The sequence below is a fragment of the Ciconia boyciana genome, chromosome 26, assembly GCF_034638445.1.
Source record: "Ciconia boyciana chromosome 26, ASM3463844v1, whole genome shotgun sequence".
NCBI classification, from domain to species: Eukaryota; Metazoa; Chordata; class Aves; order Ciconiiformes; family Ciconiidae; genus Ciconia; species Ciconia boyciana.
The window spans coordinates 2,255,698-2,276,632 of NC_132959.1; the positions used below are offsets into that span (position 1 = coordinate 2,255,698).

Below are 20,935 nucleotides of genomic sequence, written 5' to 3' on the forward strand. Positions count from 1 at the left end.
CCACCCCTCCTGCAACCACGCGTGCCAAGCCCCACGCGTGACCTCCCCACCACGTGCGAAGGGCGCGCGCCCCGGCGCGCCGCTCCCGCCAGCCCCCGCGCGCTCCCGCCAGCCCCGCCGCGCGCACAAAGACTAAACCCCGCCCCTCCTCCTCCCTCCCCCGACCTTCCACCCCCTTTAAAAGGCCGCGCCGCCAGACGGGCAGCGCGGCCAGCCAATCGCGCGGCGCCCCCCGCGGCGTGGCGGGGCCAATGAGAGGGGCGGTGGCGCGGAGGAAGCCCCGCCCCGGGACGGGGGCGTGGCGGCGGGAGGGGGCGCCATGCGCCATGTCATGGAGGCTCAGTGTGCGAGCGGCCATTGACGGGGCCGGAGCTGCGTGCGGAGCGGGGCGGCGGCGGCGGCGGCTGCCCGCGGCGTTCCCCTCCCCACTCCCGGTTCCCTCCCGGCGGCGGCCGCCGCAGCAGCGACCCCGCGGCCGGTCCCCCGCCGCGCCCGGCCACCCTCCCTCGCCACTGCGGAGCCGCGGGAGGGGGGGGCGATGGAGATGAAGAAGCGCATCAACCTGGAGTTGAGGAACCGGGCCCCCGAGAAGGTGAGGGGCGGCGGGGCGGCGGGCCGCGCTCCCGCCCCCGCACGGGCGACCGCCGCCGCCTCAGGCCGCGCGGGCCCGGCCCGGCGGCGGCGCCGAATCTGGGTCAGCCGTGGCGCAGGAGCCCCGCGGGGCGCGGGCGGCGCTTCCGGGCGCCGGCCCCGGGGCGGTGGGCGGCGGGCGGCGGGGACCCGCGCCCCCTCCTTCCCTCCCCGCCTCGCCGCCAACTTCGCGCCGCGGGGTCGGGCCTCGCCCCCCGAAGTTGGCTGAGGGGCGCGGGCGGGCCCCCAACTTGGCCCGCCGTTAATCCCCTCCCGGCTCGCCGCCGGCCGCCTCCAACTTGCGAGCGCGGCTGTAGTAAACAGGTCACGGTCGCGCCGAGTCCAGCCTCAACCCTTCCCTCATCCCTTTTTTTTTTTTTTTTTAAATTAATGTTGTTTTCCGCCTCCCCTCCTTCCCCACCCCCCCCTCCGTGCGCTGCGTGGCGCGGCCGGCTCGGTCCCGCGCCTTCCTGCCGCCGCCCCGCCGGGCGCACGGTGGGGAGAGCCGGGGGGTGCCCCCCCCCCCCCCCCCCCAGCCCCCGGTTAACGAAAGCGGCGTCGCGGTGTCCCCCCGCACCCTCCGCCGCCAACTTCCCGTTTCTTCGGAAAGATGCGGGGGGGAAAAAAAAAAGAAGAGAAAAAGCTGAAAATTGGGGAGCTCACGTGCGCTGCGAGGCTGCGCGCTGCCCCTCACAAAATGCCACCCCGCCTCCCCCCCCCCGCCAAAGCCTGGGGGACACGTCGCGTGGGACGGCCCTCGCCCCCCGTGGTCATGCCACGGACCCAGGCTGCCCCACGCGTGGCTCTGGCAGATGGTTTTGCATCGAGGTCTGTAAGAAGAACCGGCGCCTCTCGCTCGCCCCGGGAGTAAAGTCCAGGCAGGGCGATGCGGCCGCAAGGCCGCCCCGACTCGCGGGGGAGTGGGGAACAAGCGCCCAAAGCCGTTGATTTCACCCAACGGCTCGTGTTTCCGCGAGTTTATCGGTGGCAGGTACCTGGAAAGGCCTCCGTGCGCTTCCAGCGTGCGTCTTCCTCGGGCGAAGCCGTGAAGGTCTCCTCTTCCCTGGCAGCTTTCTTTAAAACTTTGTCCTTCTTTAGAGTCACGTTTTGTGATGGAAAAATAAAACAATAGCGAGACTTTCCTCGACGCTGGCAAAGCCTGCCACTCGGAGGCTTCTGCAGTGGTCTTAAAATGTTATTATTTAAAAGCGTACGGGGGGGGGGAAGGAAGAGTCGCCTTGTTAACGTCCTTTCTAATGAGAGGTGTGTTCTACTGTAGATAAAATAATTTAAAATTAATTGGCTGCTCCTTGTTACCGCTTTTCAAAGTATGCGACCTGTATCGATTATCTAGTTGCTTTAGTGGCTTTGGCATGAAGAAATAATTTAATTGGGCTTAATTAACCTGCAGAACTCACTGCTAAAATAATCTGGAGCCAGAAGGTTTAGGGTTCAGAAAGAAATTGAATGCTTTTATAGGTTTGAGTACTCCCAATTAAATTATTAGACTTTAGAAACAAGTTAGCAGGTCACTTGTATACGAGGGCAGTACACGCCAGGCTGCGGTGGCACTGCAGGAAGCTATAAAAGTGTCCGTCAATAAAGTTTGGGGTCAGATAGCAGTTTTTTGCAGGATTTGAAGCATGCTCAAAGGAAGGGAAACTTGCATACTTTTTTTTGTTAAATAGGTGGGTGTCAGTGATTTCGGACCACAAGCCTAGTCTAAATTTAAACCAAACCAACAGATATTTAACAGTCTCCAAGTTGTGGTTTAGATGAAGTGTGTGGTTTTTTTGATGCTCGTTAAACCAACCAATGACTCGCTGTCCTATTCGAAGGTGACAGAGTTGGTGCTCGATAACTGCCGATCCAGCAACGGCGAAATCGAAGGCCTGAATGATTCATTTAAAGAACTTGAGTTTCTTAGCATGGCCAATGTAGAGCTGACATCGCTGGCCAAACTTCCCACGTTGAGTAAGCTCCGAAAGGTACGTTCATCTCGCCTGCCGGTGCTTTGAGAAGTAAAAGCCACGGGTGACAACCCACGGTTGTGCCTTTCAGCCCTCGCGGTTGAACTTGGGTAGCACTGTCGGTGCGTTATGAGATGACAGGCCTGTGGAACGATGCCGCATCCCATCTACGGGGTGGGTTTTAAAGATCTGAAATTGTTTGGGGTATCTCCAGTTAATTATGCCCAAGTGGGGCTTGGTGAAGGAGTCTTAGGACAGTAGGTGCTGCTCTGTTAAAAACACGAAGGTTGGCCGTGTCTCGCTGAGTGCTGATGGTTGGCGAGAGGCTGTTGGGTTGCCCAACCCAACGATGTGAAGTTGGACGTCTCTGGCAGAATGGAGGCTTGCAGTGAATTCCAGTATTCTGTGTTCTACTCGCTTCAAATTAAAGTCTCCAACCCCCAGAGATTTTAAGGAGTACTTTATAATTCTCAAGGTGAACGTAAACTTTTTGACAGCCAAAGCTAACTCAGCGCTTGTTAACTTGGGGGACTCTTCAAAAGTGTTCAGCTTTGTGATTAAACTGTTCAGTTAAAGGGAGAACGATTAAAAATGATGCGGGTCTGAATCTGGTGGGAAAAATCTAATCATTTAATTACTTAAATTTTTTCTGTAAAATAGCTGGAGCTGAGCGACAACATCATTTCAGGAGGCCTGGAGGTCCTTGCAGAACGATGTCCAAATCTCACATATCTAAATCTAAGTGGCAACAAAATCAAAGATCTTGGCACTGTGGAAGCTCTTGTAAGTACGAAGCGAGAGGGGTGAACAGAAAATTTAAATCTAATAAATACTATTTTTTAAAATCAAGAATAAATTGATTTTTTGGCAATGGAATGGTACAAACTGGGCTGTAAGGGCTGCGTATGAGCAGTTTTTTCAAGCAGCGGATAGAAACAGCAGACGGGGGTTTCAACCAGTACGACGTAAGAAAGCAGCGAGTGCAAAGATGCAGCGTGATACATGCTAGGTGCTTAAATTCCCTTTAAGCTGAAAGGCATGCGAAACGAACTTTCTTACCCGTCATATGTTCTATGTAATTTTTTTCTTGCCAGCTCAGGTGAAATGGATACCGCGGTGTTTGAGGTTTGTCAGTATTCATCCCTGTTGGTCCTGACTTGATTAACTCAATGTCGTGGTTATTAGAGACAGTACTTGCAAACGTACCGCTGTAGAATTCCTTCTGTGTTAGTAGTGGGACGTACTAAATAAGAGACTTTGGAGCTTCTGTTTTGTCTTTGAAAGAAAAGTAGCCAAGTTATGTCTTGCTAATCCTCTTGTGTTCATTCGTTAAGGTATACTTTGTCTGATAAGCAACAGCCTTAAGCTTTCATTAAACTGTGAAGCGATTAGGATGCGTGTGTGAGAGGGGCAGTTAGGAGCAAACCTGGAAAGCACCAGTAGTAGCTTATTTAAACGTAGGAGGAAGCTGCCGGCGCCTGTCACTACCTGATCTGTGCGCCCATTTTTCTAGCTGATGATCTTTTTTTTTAGAATTTTGATATAAACTGCATATGTTTAAAACTGCTCATAAAGATTCTTCATCTGCTTTAGCGGTGCTTTAACCCAGCAGTTAGTAGACTAAGTGAAGCAGTTAGTGCTCTATAGAAGAAACACTTTTATTTAGATCTTAGACATTTGCCAAGCCACGCAGGTGGCTCGTTCTGTATGTGTGTAAAGCCTGAAAGGTGAGAAAAATAACCATCGGTTGTCTAGTCTTTATTGTTCGGAAGGCAAATTCTGTAGCGTAGTTATAAATCCTGCCAAGCACCTCTTCCTTGCTCCTCTCAAGATGCCTGTAATTAAATTAGTCAAACTTTACTGAAAGGCTGCTGGAGTCGTTAAGTTTTTGCCCAGGATTGCCTGGACAAAAGCAGGCTATGGAAACAAAACCCAGCCCCAAACGGGTGTTATGCAGGCTGCGCACGGTGGTCGAGTGCTTCAGGGAGGTGTTGGGCGTGCTGCTAACGCGCTGTGGAGCTGATCTGCAAAAGCACTTTCGTTAGTTCTAACTACCGCAGACGACTTTTTGAACTGAAGTTTGTATTTAATGGGGAGCGAAATACTGAATAGAAAAGAAGGGATGGGGACAAAATAAATTCTGAAGCTGGCTATATGGTTAACTGTATTTGGGCCATGACCGCACTGTAACTTGAAGTACCATTGCAAGAAATAGGGGGGGAAAAAAAACCCTTTTCATTTGTTTCCAGCAAAATCTCAAAAACTTGAAGAGCCTTGACCTGTTCAACTGTGAGATTACAAACCTCGAGGATTACAGAGACAGCATTTTTGAGCTGCTTCAGCAAATCACATACCTAGATGGATTTGATCAGGAAGATAATGAGGCACCGGACTCAGAAGATGATGATGATGACGGTAACTTCCTGAAATAAACTGTGGATAGAAATAGTATGCTGTAACAAAGATGTAAATGTAGCATGGGGTACAGTGACTTCTTGAATGCACTAGCGTGATTCTGTGCTCTTACTTTCGAAGTGCAGACTTCTAGAACTCAGTTGATATTAACACACTGTGATACAGAAGGAAAAGTCCTGTTAAAGGTTTTGAGTGTTGTTGCAGAAGCCTTCTGAGTTTAAGGAAAAGTGACTGAAGATATTGTTACAAAGATAGAAATATTCTCAACATAAGTTGTTGCCAGTAGTAAAGCACTTTGGCACTACTGAATGATACAAAGCAAGGGGCCAAACACAGATTATTTTGTATGAAAATTTACAATTTTACTGGTTTTTGTAAAGGCTTCAGTCCCATGCTCAATAATAATACAATTTTTTGTTCAAAAATGTATATAGTTCCTTTTGATCTGACCTCAGTTGTAGTCATTAACGAGGCTATTCCTCCCTCTTTTTCCATTGTTACCTGGTTGAAAACAAAACCCGTAGGTATGGGTCTGTCAGTGTGTGGCTACAAATTCTACATGGATGTAATTGCAGGAACAGCATGCGTGCTCTTCTTTAAACATACCTGGCTTAACGGATGACTGACGCAGTCAAAGCTGTTAAGAAAAAAACCATCCAAAACGTGTTCGAGCACTGTTAGCAAATATGATGGGCTGCTGTTGTGATGCAGCGTCTCATGCGTGACTGTGTGAAATACCCCCACAAATAATGAGCGAGGTTTGGGCTCTATCTGTTCACGACAGAGGTTTCTCAGTGTTTTCTTTGTGCCTTAAGTCATTAGCTGGGAGCTGTGGTGTGCTGGGTCACAGCTGTCAAGGTGCTGCTGACGAGTACTCGGACACATCAAAGTTTGGAAACCTGCGTTAAAAGAACTCAATGAAAGCCAAATAGTTGATACCTGGAATGTGAAAATAAATCCAGTATTTGAAAATAGATTAATAGGTTATTAACTTGAAAATGAATTTAAGAGTTAAATCACTTTGTCGTTTCTTCACTTAACTGAAACTGTGAAAGTGATATGCTCTAGACATAGAAATGAAATGAGAGATCATCTCCTTGGAACTGTAGGTGTTTCGTAGTTACTAGTAAGTGATTAAATAACTGATAAATGTAATATGTTAAGCTGGTTTTGCCTTGAAATATTTTCAGGTTTGATTCTATAGAGAAGCCTCTCTTCCCCTGCCCCTGACTAAATTTTCAGCTCCCTTGCAGGAGTTTGCATATGTAGCTGCTTCGGGCATCGAGAATTTTGCCTGAAGCTTGTGATGTAAAAACGTTGGTAGCCTTTCTTCAGGGAAAAAAATTATAAAGATTAACTTCATTAAAATCATGCTTGTTTCCCACATGTTGCCTGCATTTCAAAAAAAATTTTAAAAACCCCAAACCTTCTGGAAAAAAAAAGTTAGCAACTAGCTTGACCTGGTGTGTACAAACTTGCATAAAGAGGAACTAATGAAACTCAACTTTTAGCATATATGTAAAAGTGTATCCTTCATTTCAGAAGGAGATGAAGATGATGATGATGAAGATGAGGATGAAGCTGGTCCTCCAGGAGAATATGAAGAGGAAGATGATGAAGATGATGGAGGTTCAGATTTGGGGGAAGGTGAAGAGGAGGAGGAAGTTGGTCTTTCATACCTGATGAAAGAAGAGATTCAGGTAAAGTTTGTAAATTCTACCAAATCCAAGAAATGAAGAAAAACTGCCTACAGACTGCTGTGTTAATTTAAACATACAGACACAGGAGATAAATGCAGGGGAGGCGCAGTGAGGTATTTTAGAGAGACCGCTGCTGTCGCGGAAGTACAAAGTGTTGACTTGCACATGCGTGGTGGCTGTCGGCTCTGAAGATGGTCCTGGCTGACTTCCAAGACTTGGTCGACTTTCATCCCACCCCTTAATGTTGCAGGATGGTAGAGCCTCTTTATTCTCTGTAAGCTAAAGAATCCGTTCTCCCCAACGTTTTGAAACTCTGCGCTACTACCAATTAAATTGTCAGAATAGAAATACATATTAAGTAGAATGAATTAATTCGCTTTGGAAAACCAAAGAAAATACCCTAGTCTTGCAAAAGAAGAGAATGAAGTAGCAACAGGTTACCAGTACTTCAAGTAAGATGAAACAAAGGAAAAATCTGTGGTTTTTGCTGTAATAAATGCTGGGTTTTCTACCATGCACTCATTTGAAAATGTTCTTAGTGGAGATGGTGAAGAGCTGTGGAAAATAGCCCACAGGATCTTTCAAGTAGTACTGTGCTAAAAAGCAAGTGGAGGAGTATTAAGATGAGAAAATATACATGTTTTACAAGGTTGTGACTAGATTCTTGTAGATATAAACTGGTCAGGCCTAAATGATTATTGTGTAGAGGTAAAACCCAGGAGTCCTGAGTTAGTGCTCGCCTTTGACAGCTACGGGGGTTTTGGAGGGAGAATGTGTCTGGCATGGATTTTGTGTGCAAGTCTGTGCAAGCAGCTCGCACGCTTCAGATCAAAAAAAAACTGTTGACATCATTTCCATTACTGTTACTTTTGATAAGAGTTTACTTCCAATCAGCTCTGTTTCACATGGGATGTGCAGAAAATCTTTGGTGTTCTTAATTTTGTTCTTGTTGCTAGCGCTCATATGATTTGCTTACGAACGTAACTTCGTTCCTGCCTTAATACTCTGAAGAGGTAATGTCTGTAACACAATTAATGAAGCTAAAACTAAATAAGTAAATCCGTTTTGAAGGCAAGACCTTGGAGATAGTTCTTTGGAAAATGAACAATACGTGACTAGGAAGAATATCAGGAATTAATCGTGTGTGGTCGTTAGTGTATGCATGTTAGGTGACTAGGAATTGCCACACAGAGCTGTGGTAACAGTAGGGGAGTTCAGAACCGTGGCCCGTCTGCTGATGGTGCAACAAACCCAGCTACTGAGTTTGTATTTTGTGTTCATTTAGTCTGGGAACAGGTGGTGGTCAGGGGGAAGTACGACAAGTTTTGAAAGAGTTCTGGCCTGCTGGCTTCTCCCTGTATTTTGGAAAATTAATTTGGAAAATGAAATCATGCACCATTCTAATGGCGATGAATTAATCCAGAGTGTTTTTTAATTCCCATCTTCTAAGGGCAAATGTCAGATGGGCTCTCTAATGTTCTCACATTTTTACTTGTTAGATTACTCTATGTATAAAATTTGATGTAGCAAATGGATATAAAAATGAGACTTCAGTTTGTCTTCAAGGCTTGATGTTGTGCCAGCAGGGCAGTGATCTTGCACCATTGTTTAATTTTCTGGGACTGCTGATTGTTAATTGGTTTACATTTTTCAGCTATCAGCTTTAAAAAAAAAAAAAAAACAAAAAAACCAAAACAACACCAAGACAGAGATCCTGAACAACTTAATTTGTTTGACATAGAAACAAGAATTTTGTGAAGATATTAGCTGTTCTGCTTTCTCCTCTTCCTTGTCCTTTAATGACAGTGGGTTAAAAGGAAAACTAAAGCTGTTTGTCATCTCTGTTTGCTGTCGTGGCCTCTTCGGTTAATTTTGCAATAACTTACTCTCGAGCTGGCGTAAGGTAGTGATAAGTGGGAAGAACAAAGAGAGGAGAATACTGGGCCAGATAATAAGCTGGCTAGGGTGATTAAATGTACGATAGTCGTTTTGGCTGCCCATCCTTTTGTTATGGATGTCCAGTAACGAAAAAGTAAATGTGGAATGTGACCTCTGAACAGAGTAAGTGGGGTTTTCCGAATTTCTGCTCAGGATCGGTGCGTAAGGAAAACCTAAATAAACAGCAATTTTAAAAATATTTCACAATTTTTGTCAAGGATGAAGATGACGATGATGACTATGTTGAAGAAGGAGGTGATGAGGAGGAAGAAGGTAAGTTCTCAAGTTATTAAAGTTGTGACTAAAACAATTGATTCTTTATAATTCTGTAACTTTGCAAGTTTGGGATGTGCACTTTAATGGCATGAATCGCCATTTGGCTGGTCTGCTTCTGAAGGTATGTGAAGTATTTTAGGATCGGTTAAGCAAGAGCTCGAGCAGGTAGTAAAGTAGCTGTGCGGTATTTATCATAGATATTTATAAATATTAGATTTATAATTTATAAATACTAGGTTTATATAGATTTATAAATATAAATATCAAGCTGTGCTTGATATTTCTTGTCCGCTCACTTGTAAAATAAAACTAAGGAAGAAATGACAGGTTTTCAAAGTCTCTCGTTGAAGCAGTGTTCTAAAGTGAAATATACTGCATCTCCTACACAGTTAGAAATTGTAATGTTCCAACACGAAGAGGAGAGGAACTCTTCTGTATACCTTGCAAATGTTATTTATGTACCTTTAAAATACCTTGTTTCATGCACCAGAGGCTCCACTGGCAAAGCCCCAGAAGCAGCAGTAGCAGCTGCGTCTTTTCCCTTTATCAGGCTGGAAGTGCCTTCTCCAGTAAACCTTTCTGCTTCAGAGGCAGCTCCTAGGAGGCAAACTCAAGCCAGCACCCTGCCTAACGGCTTAGCTAGTGAGCCTAATCAGATTTTTTTCTATCGGGTCTTTTTATCAATGGTTGTAACTTCTTAATTTTGTAAGTTACTGTTTTGATGTCAGACGTAGGCATGATAGTCAAAAGCTTGCAAAAAAAAAAAAAAAGCCAGCGTGTGTGGTTCATCCCGCTTTCAGAAGGTGCGGTGTATCGAGGGTGTATAACTGATGCGGAAAAAGTGGCATCCTCGCAGGCTGATGCTGTTCCTTTGGTATTTTTCAGAATGTAAAGTTCTGCTTGCAAGAAGTGGATTACTTGAGTATATTTCATAAAATAACTTTTATTTTATCTTCGGATATTTTTAAAAGGACCTGCAAGAAGTTAAGCAGGACAAAGATACTGCTCATTCTTTTTTGCACCTTGTTTGAGATTTCCAAGCCTTCACCGTAGGGACCAGCCTTAGGTTTGATGCTCCTACTCTGTTCTGGACCACTGGAACAGAAGTTGCTCTACTTCTGTACAACAGGCAGAAGGCTTGTGCTTGATTCTCGTGCAGATATCGGTGTACTCCGATTTGTGGGTGCCTTAGTTGTATGCATCTCTGTGTTCCAAGTGGTGAGATTAAGACACCAGATGGGAGTCCCCTGCTACTACCAGTCAATGGCTGCTAAAGTCCCTTTAAAAAAATTATCAAGCTTCATCTTAAAATTAGCTGGCTTTGCCTCTGTACTTTTCTTGCTACGAGGCTCTTCCAGGACTTTGCTTTTCTAATGGTTAGGAACTCTGTCCTAATCTTTAAACTACCCCTAGCAGCAAGGTTTGGTATTAGTCCTGAAGCCCCGAAGTCGGTGTCAACTGTACGCAAATTCTGGAATTTCTCACCAGACTAGTCCCCATCTCATCTGTATGCTTGGCTTAACGGAGCAGTTTTTGGAGATGTATCCTGCACTTGAAAAACAAGAAATTCTGAAGTAGTAATGCTAATTCTTCGCTCTTTACAAATGCAGCCTTTGCATCTATTAAGACAAGAAAGCAGGAGGTCAGGATGGCTAATTAGCCAGGAAATGACTGCTGGAAAAGAAATCTATTAGATTTGACAAAATTGCATTTCATGATTTCACCACAAGAGCGCAGAGTCCACTGACCGAATTAAGCATATTTCTAAGAATAAGCTCAGAGATGTTTATGCGAGATGCTTGTATCGGTTTGTCATTGGAGAGAGAACGGAGCGTGTTTCACTTGGTATCTGCAGAAACTGCTGGGGTTTGGGCAGGGCGTATGCAGCTTCTGAAAACTGAAGTTAGGGAGAGAGAAAAATGTCATTTCCCTTTTAGTTCTCAAAGATATGTTAAACTTTTTTATAAATCCACTTCATCTTGATAATTCCTGTATGGAACAGCACGTGCTTAGCTTGAACTCGGTTTAATATGGCCTGCGTGAATTATTCAGAGTGATGTAAACTGGGCTTTTTTTGAGAGCCATAAGCAACAGAGATGTTACGGGGTGGATGCGTTAACTACAAACAAACAGCGATCTATTTCCGTTACCTTTTCGACAAGTATAACTTTACATTCGCGATGTCTGAGCAGAACGTAATGAGATGTATGCATACCTCTTTTCCTTAGCAGAGGGCATTCGAGGGGAGAAGAGGAAACGAGACCCTGAAGATGAAGGCGAGGAAGAGGATGATTAATTTGTTATAGACACAAGTAGGACCAGACTCTTAAGTTACAGAATACGCAATAGTGATTATGCAGATCTGTATGTCTCCATGTACCATAGGTGTCCCTACAGAAGATAATATGTTACCTTTTTATAGGAGAAGTGTGGTTTTACTATTCTTGCCCTTTTTACCATTCCAAATAAGATATAATAGCCTGTTAGTGAACCTATATGTAGAAGACAATTTTCAGCCCTATAATCACTGAAGCCATTGTCAAGTTTTTCCCCCTAGACTTTTATTTGGAGCTCTTTAATTTTATACAAGCTTGCTGTGTTGGTCGTCATTAGCCCAGAGTTAAAACACCCATTTCAAATGGGTTTAATATTGTGAATTTCCTTCAAGATTTTAAAGTTTTTATACTTAAAAAGCTGAACTCGAAATGCTATATGGCAAATTCCAGTCTCTTTTAAATGAGATGTTGACTATAGTCTGAGTTTACCAGGGATTCTATTTGAAATCGACAACTAGATTACACCTTCATTTCAGCTTTTTAAAAGGTGACTCCTGTAATATTTTTTTAAGTCTTCTATCCATTTTGTGTGTTACATTGTAAAGCCTCAGTGGGTTTCAGAAGATTTTTTTTTTCCTGCTTGTTCAGATGTTCAGTGTTTGCTGGAGTGTTCACTAGATACCTTTGAGAACGTATCTTGGCAAACTGAAAGGGTCGTAATCCGTAAATTTTCTCCAAAGTAGTCATTGCAGGTATTAACAAAAGCAAATAATCTGTAGTTTTTAAAGCATTTCGCTAGAAGTCTTTGTTAAACTTTCACTCACTTCACTCTTGCATTGTCATTTTGGGAATTCTACAGCAATCATGGTGTTTGGCTATAAAATATATGCATTTCTAATGCAGAAATTAACGGGTAGCTCCTTCAAGCACACTTTTTTCAAACACACCCCCCCCCACTTTTATAGAATCGTTGAAGGGGGAAAGATGAACATGAGTTAGTCTTTCTTCGCAGGTCACCTTTTAAACTTTTTAAATCTGGTTGTAGGCAAAACATTCAAGTTCGTGTATAATACTAGTTAATAGTTTAGGGTTTTTTATATTGAATGGCTGCAGAAACTTGTTCCATTGCGTACAGTTGGTGGCAAGTACAGGAGACATGCAGACAAGCTTTTTTCCTAGCAGCCTGATTGTGACCACCAGGTCTTAATAATTCTGCCCCAATGGATTCATGCTTTCTGTTCAAGCCACTGCAAAACAAGTACAGACGTACAGCGTTCCTCTTTCAGTCATGATTTGGATTTAAAACGGTAGTCGTGATATAAAACTAATTTACATTTGTTTCACGTAGGTACTGAACCAAATATCACACACAGCTTTATTCAAGAGACTTATTTTTGTATCTGTCTTGGCTGACAATAGCTGCCATTAAACTGGGGGAGACACCAAGGGTGGGGAAGAGGGAGATTTCCTGGACCTAAGTAAGAGTCAGTCACCCATCAGTTGGTTACCTGTGAATATTTAATAGGTCTTTCACACACTAGCAGACTTTAAACGTGACTTCCAACTCTTAAATCAAGTTTAGATACTGCAGGGTTGAAGTTCTGCAAAGCCCAATTTCTTGTGTGTGTGGGTTTTCCCCCCCCCCCCCCCAAATAGAGCCTTAAATCATAGTTTCTCATGTAGCTGTAAAGCATAGCCAGCCATTAAAGGTATCGGAATGAAACGAGTCAGGCAGACGGCAATATACTTGGAAATGAACTGACGAAATGGGTTTTGCATTTTTTAATGAATATCTGTAAAGACACTAGAAAAGTAGTGGTAAAACTACATTTGCAACCACAATCTAAGTTCCTGTGTTTGTGTATGAATACTGAATGACTAGAAATCCTAGGTAAGTGCACATCCTATCTTGTCATGGAGGCTCTGTGTTCAAGGCAGTTGCTTTGTGCTCAGCTTTGAGATAGAAAAGTGTGTTTTCCCATCTTTTTGCTTATTTTTTTTAGTCTCGGCGAATGATTGGAACCTATTATTTATAAGCGTGTACTTCAGAGTACCTCACTGTCAGGGTTTTCCTTAACTGTCTTTTACTGATGCATATAACATTAGTTTTAAATGGAAAAAAATTACTATTTTGATGGATTAAAACTATTTGAGTACTGGCCTTGTTTCAGGAAGCGAGTCCAGTTTTGACATTGGATGAGCTAATTGGACAAAACAGAATAAACTCAGGAGGGTTTAGCAGACCTTCCCGAAGATAGGCAGACTTAAACTTCCTAAAAACAACTTGCAGTGTCGTGCATCAGCCGCTACATCTAAAAATCTGAGCCTCGCACAAAACTGAACTTCCTGAGTAACTTTGTCTTTTCCTCAGTGTTACCATCTAAGTATAGTTTCATATTTGTCAGCTTGGCATGCAATTAAACAGCATAGCATTTTTTAAAATAAGTAATACAGAGCCTCCAGATAACTTTTGAAACTTTTTTGCTTGGTGGGTGGTCTTTTCATGCAAATATGTAAGGGTGGGTTTTATATTTTGTAGAGGTTTTGTCCTATTTTAATGCTCTTTGTATGGCAGTATGTATATAGTGTGTTTCGGTTCCTTATCAAACTCTTTCCTTAAACTTTGGAGTAACTGATTTTGTGCAACTGTGTTTTGAATAAAGCCATGACAGTGTTAAATTAAAGAAAACAACCCTGCAGCACTCTTCTGATAATTTTTAGTTGTAACAAAACATGTTTCCTCCCCACGTGTGCTGTAAATTTTAAATTAAAAAGTTTTCAAACCGAATTATTTCAAATAAATTGAGACTATTGTATTGGGTTACTTCTTTTAGTACGTACAGCTGTGGAGAATGTGACATTTCTTAAGGAATGGAGTAAGAGGTAATCGTTCTTTCCTGTTACCTTTTCATTGGGAAACCTGCAGAATTGTGTATCTTTCTGGGGCTAGAACTTGGACTTTATGAACATCGGCACAGTCGAGGAAGGATGCTGTGGGAAACCCCAAGTGATGTCTGGATAGTTCACTCAAAGTGTTTCCAGATGAGTTTAACGTAGAAACAAGTGCTGGAGCTGACAGGGCTGTTGCATACTGTATAAATCAATACCATTCGAGTGTTGCTGAGCTATGCAATTCTGGGCGAGTCTTAAAAATGAAAATCAAGAGCCTGGTTATATTTTGCTTTTCATAAATGCTGACTTGGTGTGCCCAACAGCCCGAGCTGCAAGCCTAATGTTGTCCTTTCAAAGCAGCTGCCTCGGTTTCTGCGAGTTACTCCTCATTCAAGAACAATGTTTAAAAAAAGCTGCTTCTATACAGCTAGACATAGCTTTGTTTTTATTTTGGGCTTAGTCCAGCATTCTTGGCAAAAATCCCTGGGATGCACTTCAGAAAGCTTGTAACTAAACAGGCTTTTCTTCTACTCGATGAGTGATTAGCCAAGAAATGGGTGGTGGTTTTCTGGGATTTTTTTTTTTTTCCTTGTTTTAAGTGTGCAGAGGAATTGCCTTTCCATCTAAAGGATGCTCCCTGTGCACCTATTTGCCCACTGGAGTGAGACCAAATGGGGAACCTGCGCTTTAGGATTGTTTTTAACAGAAGTTAGTCTACCTCTTGGGGATACTGGTGGTTTTATGTTAACTAAAACCAAGCTGTTCCATTGTGGTACATGCATGGCAAAGGAGACGAGAGGAAATTTAGTGCTGTGTAGGCATGTCTTCAAAATCAGGAAAAACTTGAGGCGTGGGCTGGCAGGCTCCTGAGCTCATTCTGTCAGAGGCAAGCAGCTTGTTGTGACCTGCCACAAACCACCTTTCTCCCTGCCACGGCCTGGCAGTCTCTCTCTGGTTTAAAACGCACGTCTGCTGCTGCAGAAGTCATCTGTCCAGCTCCCAGCGGCGAGATGCTCCACAGCTGGAAGACGTGCTTGCTCCCCGCCCCGGCGGCTGCCAGGCAGGGACGGAGGACAGCCCGCCGCTCTCCAAAGGCTAAAAGCGCACCAGACTGCTGTCTCTAGCGCAATCCCAGGGGCTCCGCTGTCCTCCATTTTGTCGCAGTGAGGGGAAGCCCTGCTGGCGGGCGGCCGTGCTGCTTCCTCCTTCCTTCTCCTCTCGAAGCTTTTGTCTTTTGCTGCCCCTTCTTTCGCTTTTCCGCCCCTCTCGGCCCTTATCTCCCCCTTTCAGTTGCGCTGCTTCCCCGCCCCTTCCTTCCTCAAGGGCAGGGACGCCTCATGAGGCGAGTGAGTGCCGGGGAGGGACTGCCGCCTCCTCCCCCGCCCCGCCCGGCCGAGGACCCGCCTGAGGGGGCGCGCGGGCCCCCGAGAGCGGGAAACGGTTAGCCACGGGGTTCCCCGACTCCGGGCAGCAGGGGCTGAGCCGCGACCCCGCCGCTGATTGGCTGAGATTTGCCGCAGTTCCGCCCCTCCGCCGGGGCCCGCCTTCCCGCTCTGCCTGGCGCGCGGCGGGGCCGCTTCCTCCTCCCCGCCAACGGTCGTTCCCGACGGCTCCGCTCGCCTCCGCCCGCCGCGGGTTCGCCCCTTCAAGGCGGGCAGGCGTTGAGTGGTGGCGGGGAGGAGCGAGCGGAGAGGTGAGGGGAGGAAAGCTCCCGCTAAGTGCCTCATTTCCATCCTAAAGCATCCTCTGCCTCCCTTTCTGCCTCCCCCCCACCCCTCAAGAGAGGCTTTTCCTCTCAGTTTGTGTGAGCTTTATGCCGGTGGTGGGTGGTGAAAACCAGAATGTGGTTCCGAGTCCAAACAGAGAAAAAAAAAAGTATAAATCCTAATCCTAAAGGGTTTTTTCAACGTAATGCGTGAGAAAGGGTAAGTTTAGCTGGACTTTGGTACTAATGCTCAGCATGAAAATGAATAAATTCTTCCCTAGTTAAAACCCGGTAGCTAGAGAACTTTAAAGCACGTGTTTTCAGGCAGCTCATGCTGCAGTATAGTTCATGTGTTCCCCAAATTTGGTCTGCTCTCCCAAGGAAACGTGGCACATGCAGGGTTACCAAATTCTCCCCTTTTCTCACCACCTTCCCCGTAGTAGCTATCACCAAATTTCAGGTAAACCTGATACAGTCCCAAAAAGGATTTGGGCTACCTTTTTGTGAAAGCAGGTGCCTGGGCCAAGGGGAGCGGCGGTATGGGTGCTCCCCCAGAGGGAAGGGGTGATAAACTTGCTCTTCCTTAGACGGCAAGGCGTGTATTTGTATGCGGGATTCTGGAAATCCAGTTTTGCAAGTTGTGTTTCTCAGGAAACTCCTGCGCTGTTGCCTCTGCAGGTCCCATCAGGTGCTGGTGAAGATATTGCTCCTGCTTACACGTGTCCAGTAGCAGATGTCACAACCTCCCTGGTCACGCTTGTGTCTTTAGACCTGCCTAGGACAGGCATCCTTTTCTCTTAGCAACTATTTTAATCCTAGTGCAGGTAAGACTTACACAAAAAGGATTTCCTTTCATCTGTAATGTAACCAAGAACTAACAGAACTATCCCTTGCTGTTCCCACACGTTCCAAGATGATGAGTTAGCCTTTTTTTTCCCTTTACTCCCCCTCACCCCCAAATGAAACTAGTTTTCAAAAATCATACTGTTGAGGATATAAAACCCCAAGGGTCTCTCAACATTTGGCCTTCTGAGAGTATGCTTTCAAGTTTCTTCTGTATTTTTATGTGATAAAAGGGAAGCTGACATTCTCATGTAATCACATGAATTGAGGAATTTGGGCTTGGAGAAAAGTGTAAAATGCTATGAGCTGTATGATGAAGTAATGAGAATTATCAAAATGAAAACTGCCACATTCAACAGTAAACAGTACTGTGTGTTGATTTTGGCAGCAAGAGTTGTTGCTGTATACTAAAAAAAAATACACACCAGTTTCACTGATCATAAACTTTACAAACGTCTGAACCAAAGAATGAGATCAGTTCAGAAGTTATGAGATAAAACCAATTCTTAAATTATTTTTACTTCTCTTCTGATCTCTGAGTCTCTTGGTTGTGCTTGGGGTTGCAGCCTGAGTAAGATTATATCACCTTGTGCTCTCCATTTGTTGTTCATCGATCAGCAGGACTGGCACAAATGGGAGAGTCAGGGCAAGCAGCTGCCCTAGGGTAGCAAAATGCATAGGATGGGAACAGAAAAAGTCAGTGGCAGCAGCTGCTTTGAGCAGGATGGCAGAAAATTTGTTTCTGCAGAGCACAGCCTGGGGCAGTGACATTTCTGGTGCTACTCCTGTTGGGAGATTTTTCACTTGAGTTATAGCTTTATCTTCTGGGGAACACTCTTCTGGTTTTTAAACTTTAAAATTATAGTTTGTAGTGTGCTTCAGTTTCTGCTTTGCGTGTGTCTCATTTTAAAAAAAAAAAAACCAGCCCCAAAAATAATCGAGGAAACCCTTTCCTCATGCTTCTAATTTAACTGCCAAAATGAGGGAGAATCCAAAAATAAATGTACAACCACAACAACAAACCAAAAGAAAACCACAGTATACATAAAGGCTGGGAACTCTTGGCACTGAGGAAAAGGATTCTGTTCTAGGAAAAAAATGACCACAGACTTCGTATTTGGTTTTGCGTTGGAAAAAAAAGAGCTATTTTTCCTATATTAATATAATATGTTAAAATGGTCCGTTTGATGTGCATTTCCTTCTACAGTAAAGTTAATTCAAACAAAATAACATATTGATGACTGAGGAGTAGCAAATTAGAGTTCCTCAGCTCCACCTAGGTGAAGCATTAACAGTTTCTGTCCATTAAAACAGAGCTGTACAGATGGCCTTCACTGAGGTGCCTGGATAGGTTCTTCAAGAACTGCTAAGGGTACACAGGGTGATTTTACCCTGGTCTGCTCAGCACAGTGTAATTAGCCAGTTCCAGTTCTGCCTCACTGGGCAGTCACGACATGCCCTTTTCGTGCCTAGAAACTGCAGTGCCATGTCACAGCTGTCCCCAAGAGACCCGCAGAAGGGGACGGGGCACAGATTCTCCATCAGGCGTGTAACAGACATACATCTCGCATCTGGCGAGAGAAGGGAAAATGAAAGCAAAAAAGAAAATGGTCCTGGTCTAAACAAAAATGATACCTCTGCATAGCCAGTGGGGCATGAGCAGCTCTGCCAGACCGCAGTGCTTCGTGTAGCTGCTGCCAATTGCTTCCTAGAAGAGCCTCTCTCTTCCATCAGCTATAAGGGCAGTCTGGAGAGACTACCCTCCACGGACTAAAGCTATCCTCATGAAGTAGTCCTCTGAAGTGGCTGCTTTGTATATTAAGATAATTTTATTGTTGATTTTTCACCATGGTATTGAAGAGTAAAATTCTGTTTTGCTATTCTTTCTATGTTTGCTTGATACTGTGTTTTTTATTAGTTAAAGCACGATAAGGAACACAGACTACAGGAAAACATAAAATATTCATATGCTTTTTATGCAAATGGTTTTATCAAATAATTGCCTACAAAAGAATTATCTAAAAATATTAGTTGAGGGGTTTGGGGTTTGTTCTTTGGTTTTGTTTTGTTTTTTTTACATTTTAAGTATAGTCTCATGACAGTGTTGTTTTAATACTAACTTATTTTGGCAGAGGAATTGTTGGCATCGTGTAGCATCCAGAACAATGAAGAAGTTAGCGTGATGATGTCTGAGACACTTAGGGAGCTCAAACCAGCACTGTAATACACAGAAGATGGTTACCGCTGAAGGTAAGATTATGCACGGTTAGATGCAGTTACCAACACAAAAGGAAGGGCAGTTGTTCCACAGTGTGGAAGGAGCCTGAGGGATGAAATTCTGCCCTGCGTTCCAATGCAAATGTGAGCTGGGAAAACTAGGATGGGATCAGATATAAATTTAGGTGGTAAACCTGTGAAACAGAGAGAAGCCTCAGTGGCGTGCGGTAGGCTTTGGGGAGGTAGCTTGGAACTGGAAGCCTTCCCACCCAGGAGGGTGCGACCTCTTGGCCTCTTCTGGTAGAGGAGTGTCAGAAATGTGTTTGAGCTCGTGTCTTTTGGGAACTTATCTAAGATAAACTGAAAATCTCTGGGTTTTTTTTTTCAGGGATGAAAGATATCAGTATCAGTTGATGAATTTAATTACATTTGTGTATTTGTTTAAAGCTGCGTGGTAACTTTATGATAAACTTGTGTGATGGTACGTTTCCTCTGATACACTCATGTGAGGGCTTTAGAGCAAATCTTGAAGGAGAGAGTAGTTAAAGACATGGGGGATACAAAGAAAATGGGACAATTTTGTCATATCCTTCTCCCTTGGGAATATATCTTTCATGGGAATATTGGGGACATGCAGAAATAATGTTTAATTAGGCACCTAAGATTGGAAGGGAGCTCCTGGCTAAAATCGTATTGATATGAACGTGGCTTTGCAGCAAGTGCCTTTCCTAATACATTTTAGAATCACAGTTTTTTCTCTCAGCTTCGTCACAGTGATGGCCCATAATTGTTTTTCTCTTTAAAAGTATGCTGTGGTATTTCTTCTACGCTGCCATTTGTTGCTAATGAGCTCCCATCTTACAGCAAAAACTTATTAGTACTGCAATTAATGACTTTGATAGTTTGTGTTTCTGAAAACCAACAAGAATATTTTATTCAATCTATTCTTTCATCAGTATCACTGTTAGAGGATCTACACAAAAAGGAGTAGGATCAGACTTGAAAATTCAAGTACTTTGTGCCCTATTTTGTGCAAGAAGTTATAAGAACAATGTGGTATTGAAAAACACCACAAAACTAGCTAAATTTTTTGCTTCTAAAAAGAAAAAAATACCTTCTGTTTAATAACAATGCATGTATACATTGCACACATGCACACATGCATACATACACACTCATAGGTAGCATACTCATTACTTATCAACTCATAGGCACCATACTTACTAGCTATCAACTCGTGACAGAGTATCAGTGAGGGTAAGAACAGGAGGATTGAGCCAGTCCAAAAGTACTCTAGATGTACTTTAAAATTTAAGAATTTAGGTTTTTTATTACACATAATTTACAATAATCTAAAAACATTAAGTTGAAAGAAATTCTCATTCTTCAAACTTGTAGGGAAAAAAGTTAAACTTTACAAAAACACCTTCATCTCCATTTCAGCCTCTAGCAGAGAAGAGAAGGAAGCTCATGGTTTAATTTCCAGGAAACTAAATCATTAGTTTGTTTATTAAGAATCCATGTTCAGCCAGCTAATGTTGTTCATCCAAGCAACATTAAGTTACACGCCGTTAAAGTCAAATATTTGAACTTTCTTGCTGTTTCATGTACTTTAAGTATAACTGAAATACAGTTTTGTTTACTGACTTTTACAGTTAATTTTCACATGTGTATATATATTTTCATCCTTCTCTGCATTCATCCTTATGGACTTATCAACAGTAAATTTTACAATAGTTGAAGTTGCCTAAACTGAACAAAAACCTGTTTAAAAATGTTGTAAGACCATGTTCTTAAAAAGGTCCTAGGTCTTACGGCTCAGTTTCCTTCTTTAACAGACGTACCTTTGATCTCCTTTATAGCTCTGTAACTGCTCTGCGGCTTTCTGACTCAGATTTTGTCACGGGAAAATAAACACACACCAGTAATGGGAACAAAAGGGTGAAATTCCCTTTATGGTCATAAAGTAATTGCCGTACAGACCTTCCATGTCAGAAGCTGCGTTTGTGGTGATCTGTTAGCCAGAGGATGCTGTCGGTGTACATGTACTGCCCTTGCTCACTGAAGGAATAG

General features: G+C 43.8%; 1 protein-coding gene and 1 long non-coding RNA gene across 5 annotated transcripts in view; both read left to right on the forward strand.

Annotated features, from left to right (window-relative positions):
- Positions 1-296: 296 nt before the first annotated feature.
- On the forward strand, positions 297-14,026 carry ANP32E (acidic nuclear phosphoprotein 32 family member E). 3 transcript variants are annotated; one of them, XM_072846523.1, is made up of 7 exons: positions 297-592; positions 2,469-2,618; positions 3,261-3,383; positions 4,850-5,015; positions 6,558-6,715; positions 8,872-8,926; positions 11,158-14,026. In XM_072846523.1, exons 1-7 carry the CDS (start codon positions 539-541, stop codon positions 11,223-11,225), a joined length of 774 nt encoding a protein of 257 aa, XP_072702624.1. In that variant the 5' UTR covers positions 297-538; the 3' UTR covers positions 11,226-14,026. The 3 variants fall into 3 exon arrangements, with proteins under 3 accessions (XP_072702624.1, XP_072702626.1, XP_072702627.1); XM_072846525.1 differs by having other exon boundaries at positions 11,161-14,026; XM_072846526.1 differs by having other exon boundaries at positions 6,561-6,715.
- A 1,677-nt stretch (positions 14,027-15,703) lies between these two features.
- The window catches only part of LOC140644054 (uncharacterized), a 45,051-nt gene continuing 39,819 nt past the window's right edge, over positions 15,704-20,935 (forward strand). For both annotated transcript variants that reach the window (XR_012039728.1, XR_012039727.1), the window contains exons 1-3: positions 15,704-16,022; positions 16,481-16,626; positions 18,778-18,895. This is a non-coding gene — a long non-coding RNA (uncharacterized lncRNA). The remainder of the gene's footprint in view (positions 16,023-16,480; positions 16,627-18,777; positions 18,896-20,935) is intronic.

Bases quoted from the DNA above. Each gene is read 5' to 3' on its own strand.
- ANP32E (XM_072846523.1), top strand. From the start codon at position 539: ATGGAGATGAAGAAGCGCATCAACCTGGAGTTGAGGAACCGGGCCCCC. The intron at 6,716-8,871 runs GTAAAGTTTGTA...ATTTTTGTCAAG, and splicing joins TGATGAAAGAAGAGATTCAG to GATGAAGATGACGATGATGA. The intron at 8,927-11,157 runs GTAAGTTCTCAA...TCTTTTCCTTAG, and splicing joins AGGTGATGAGGAGGAAGAAG to CAGAGGGCATTCGAGGGGAG.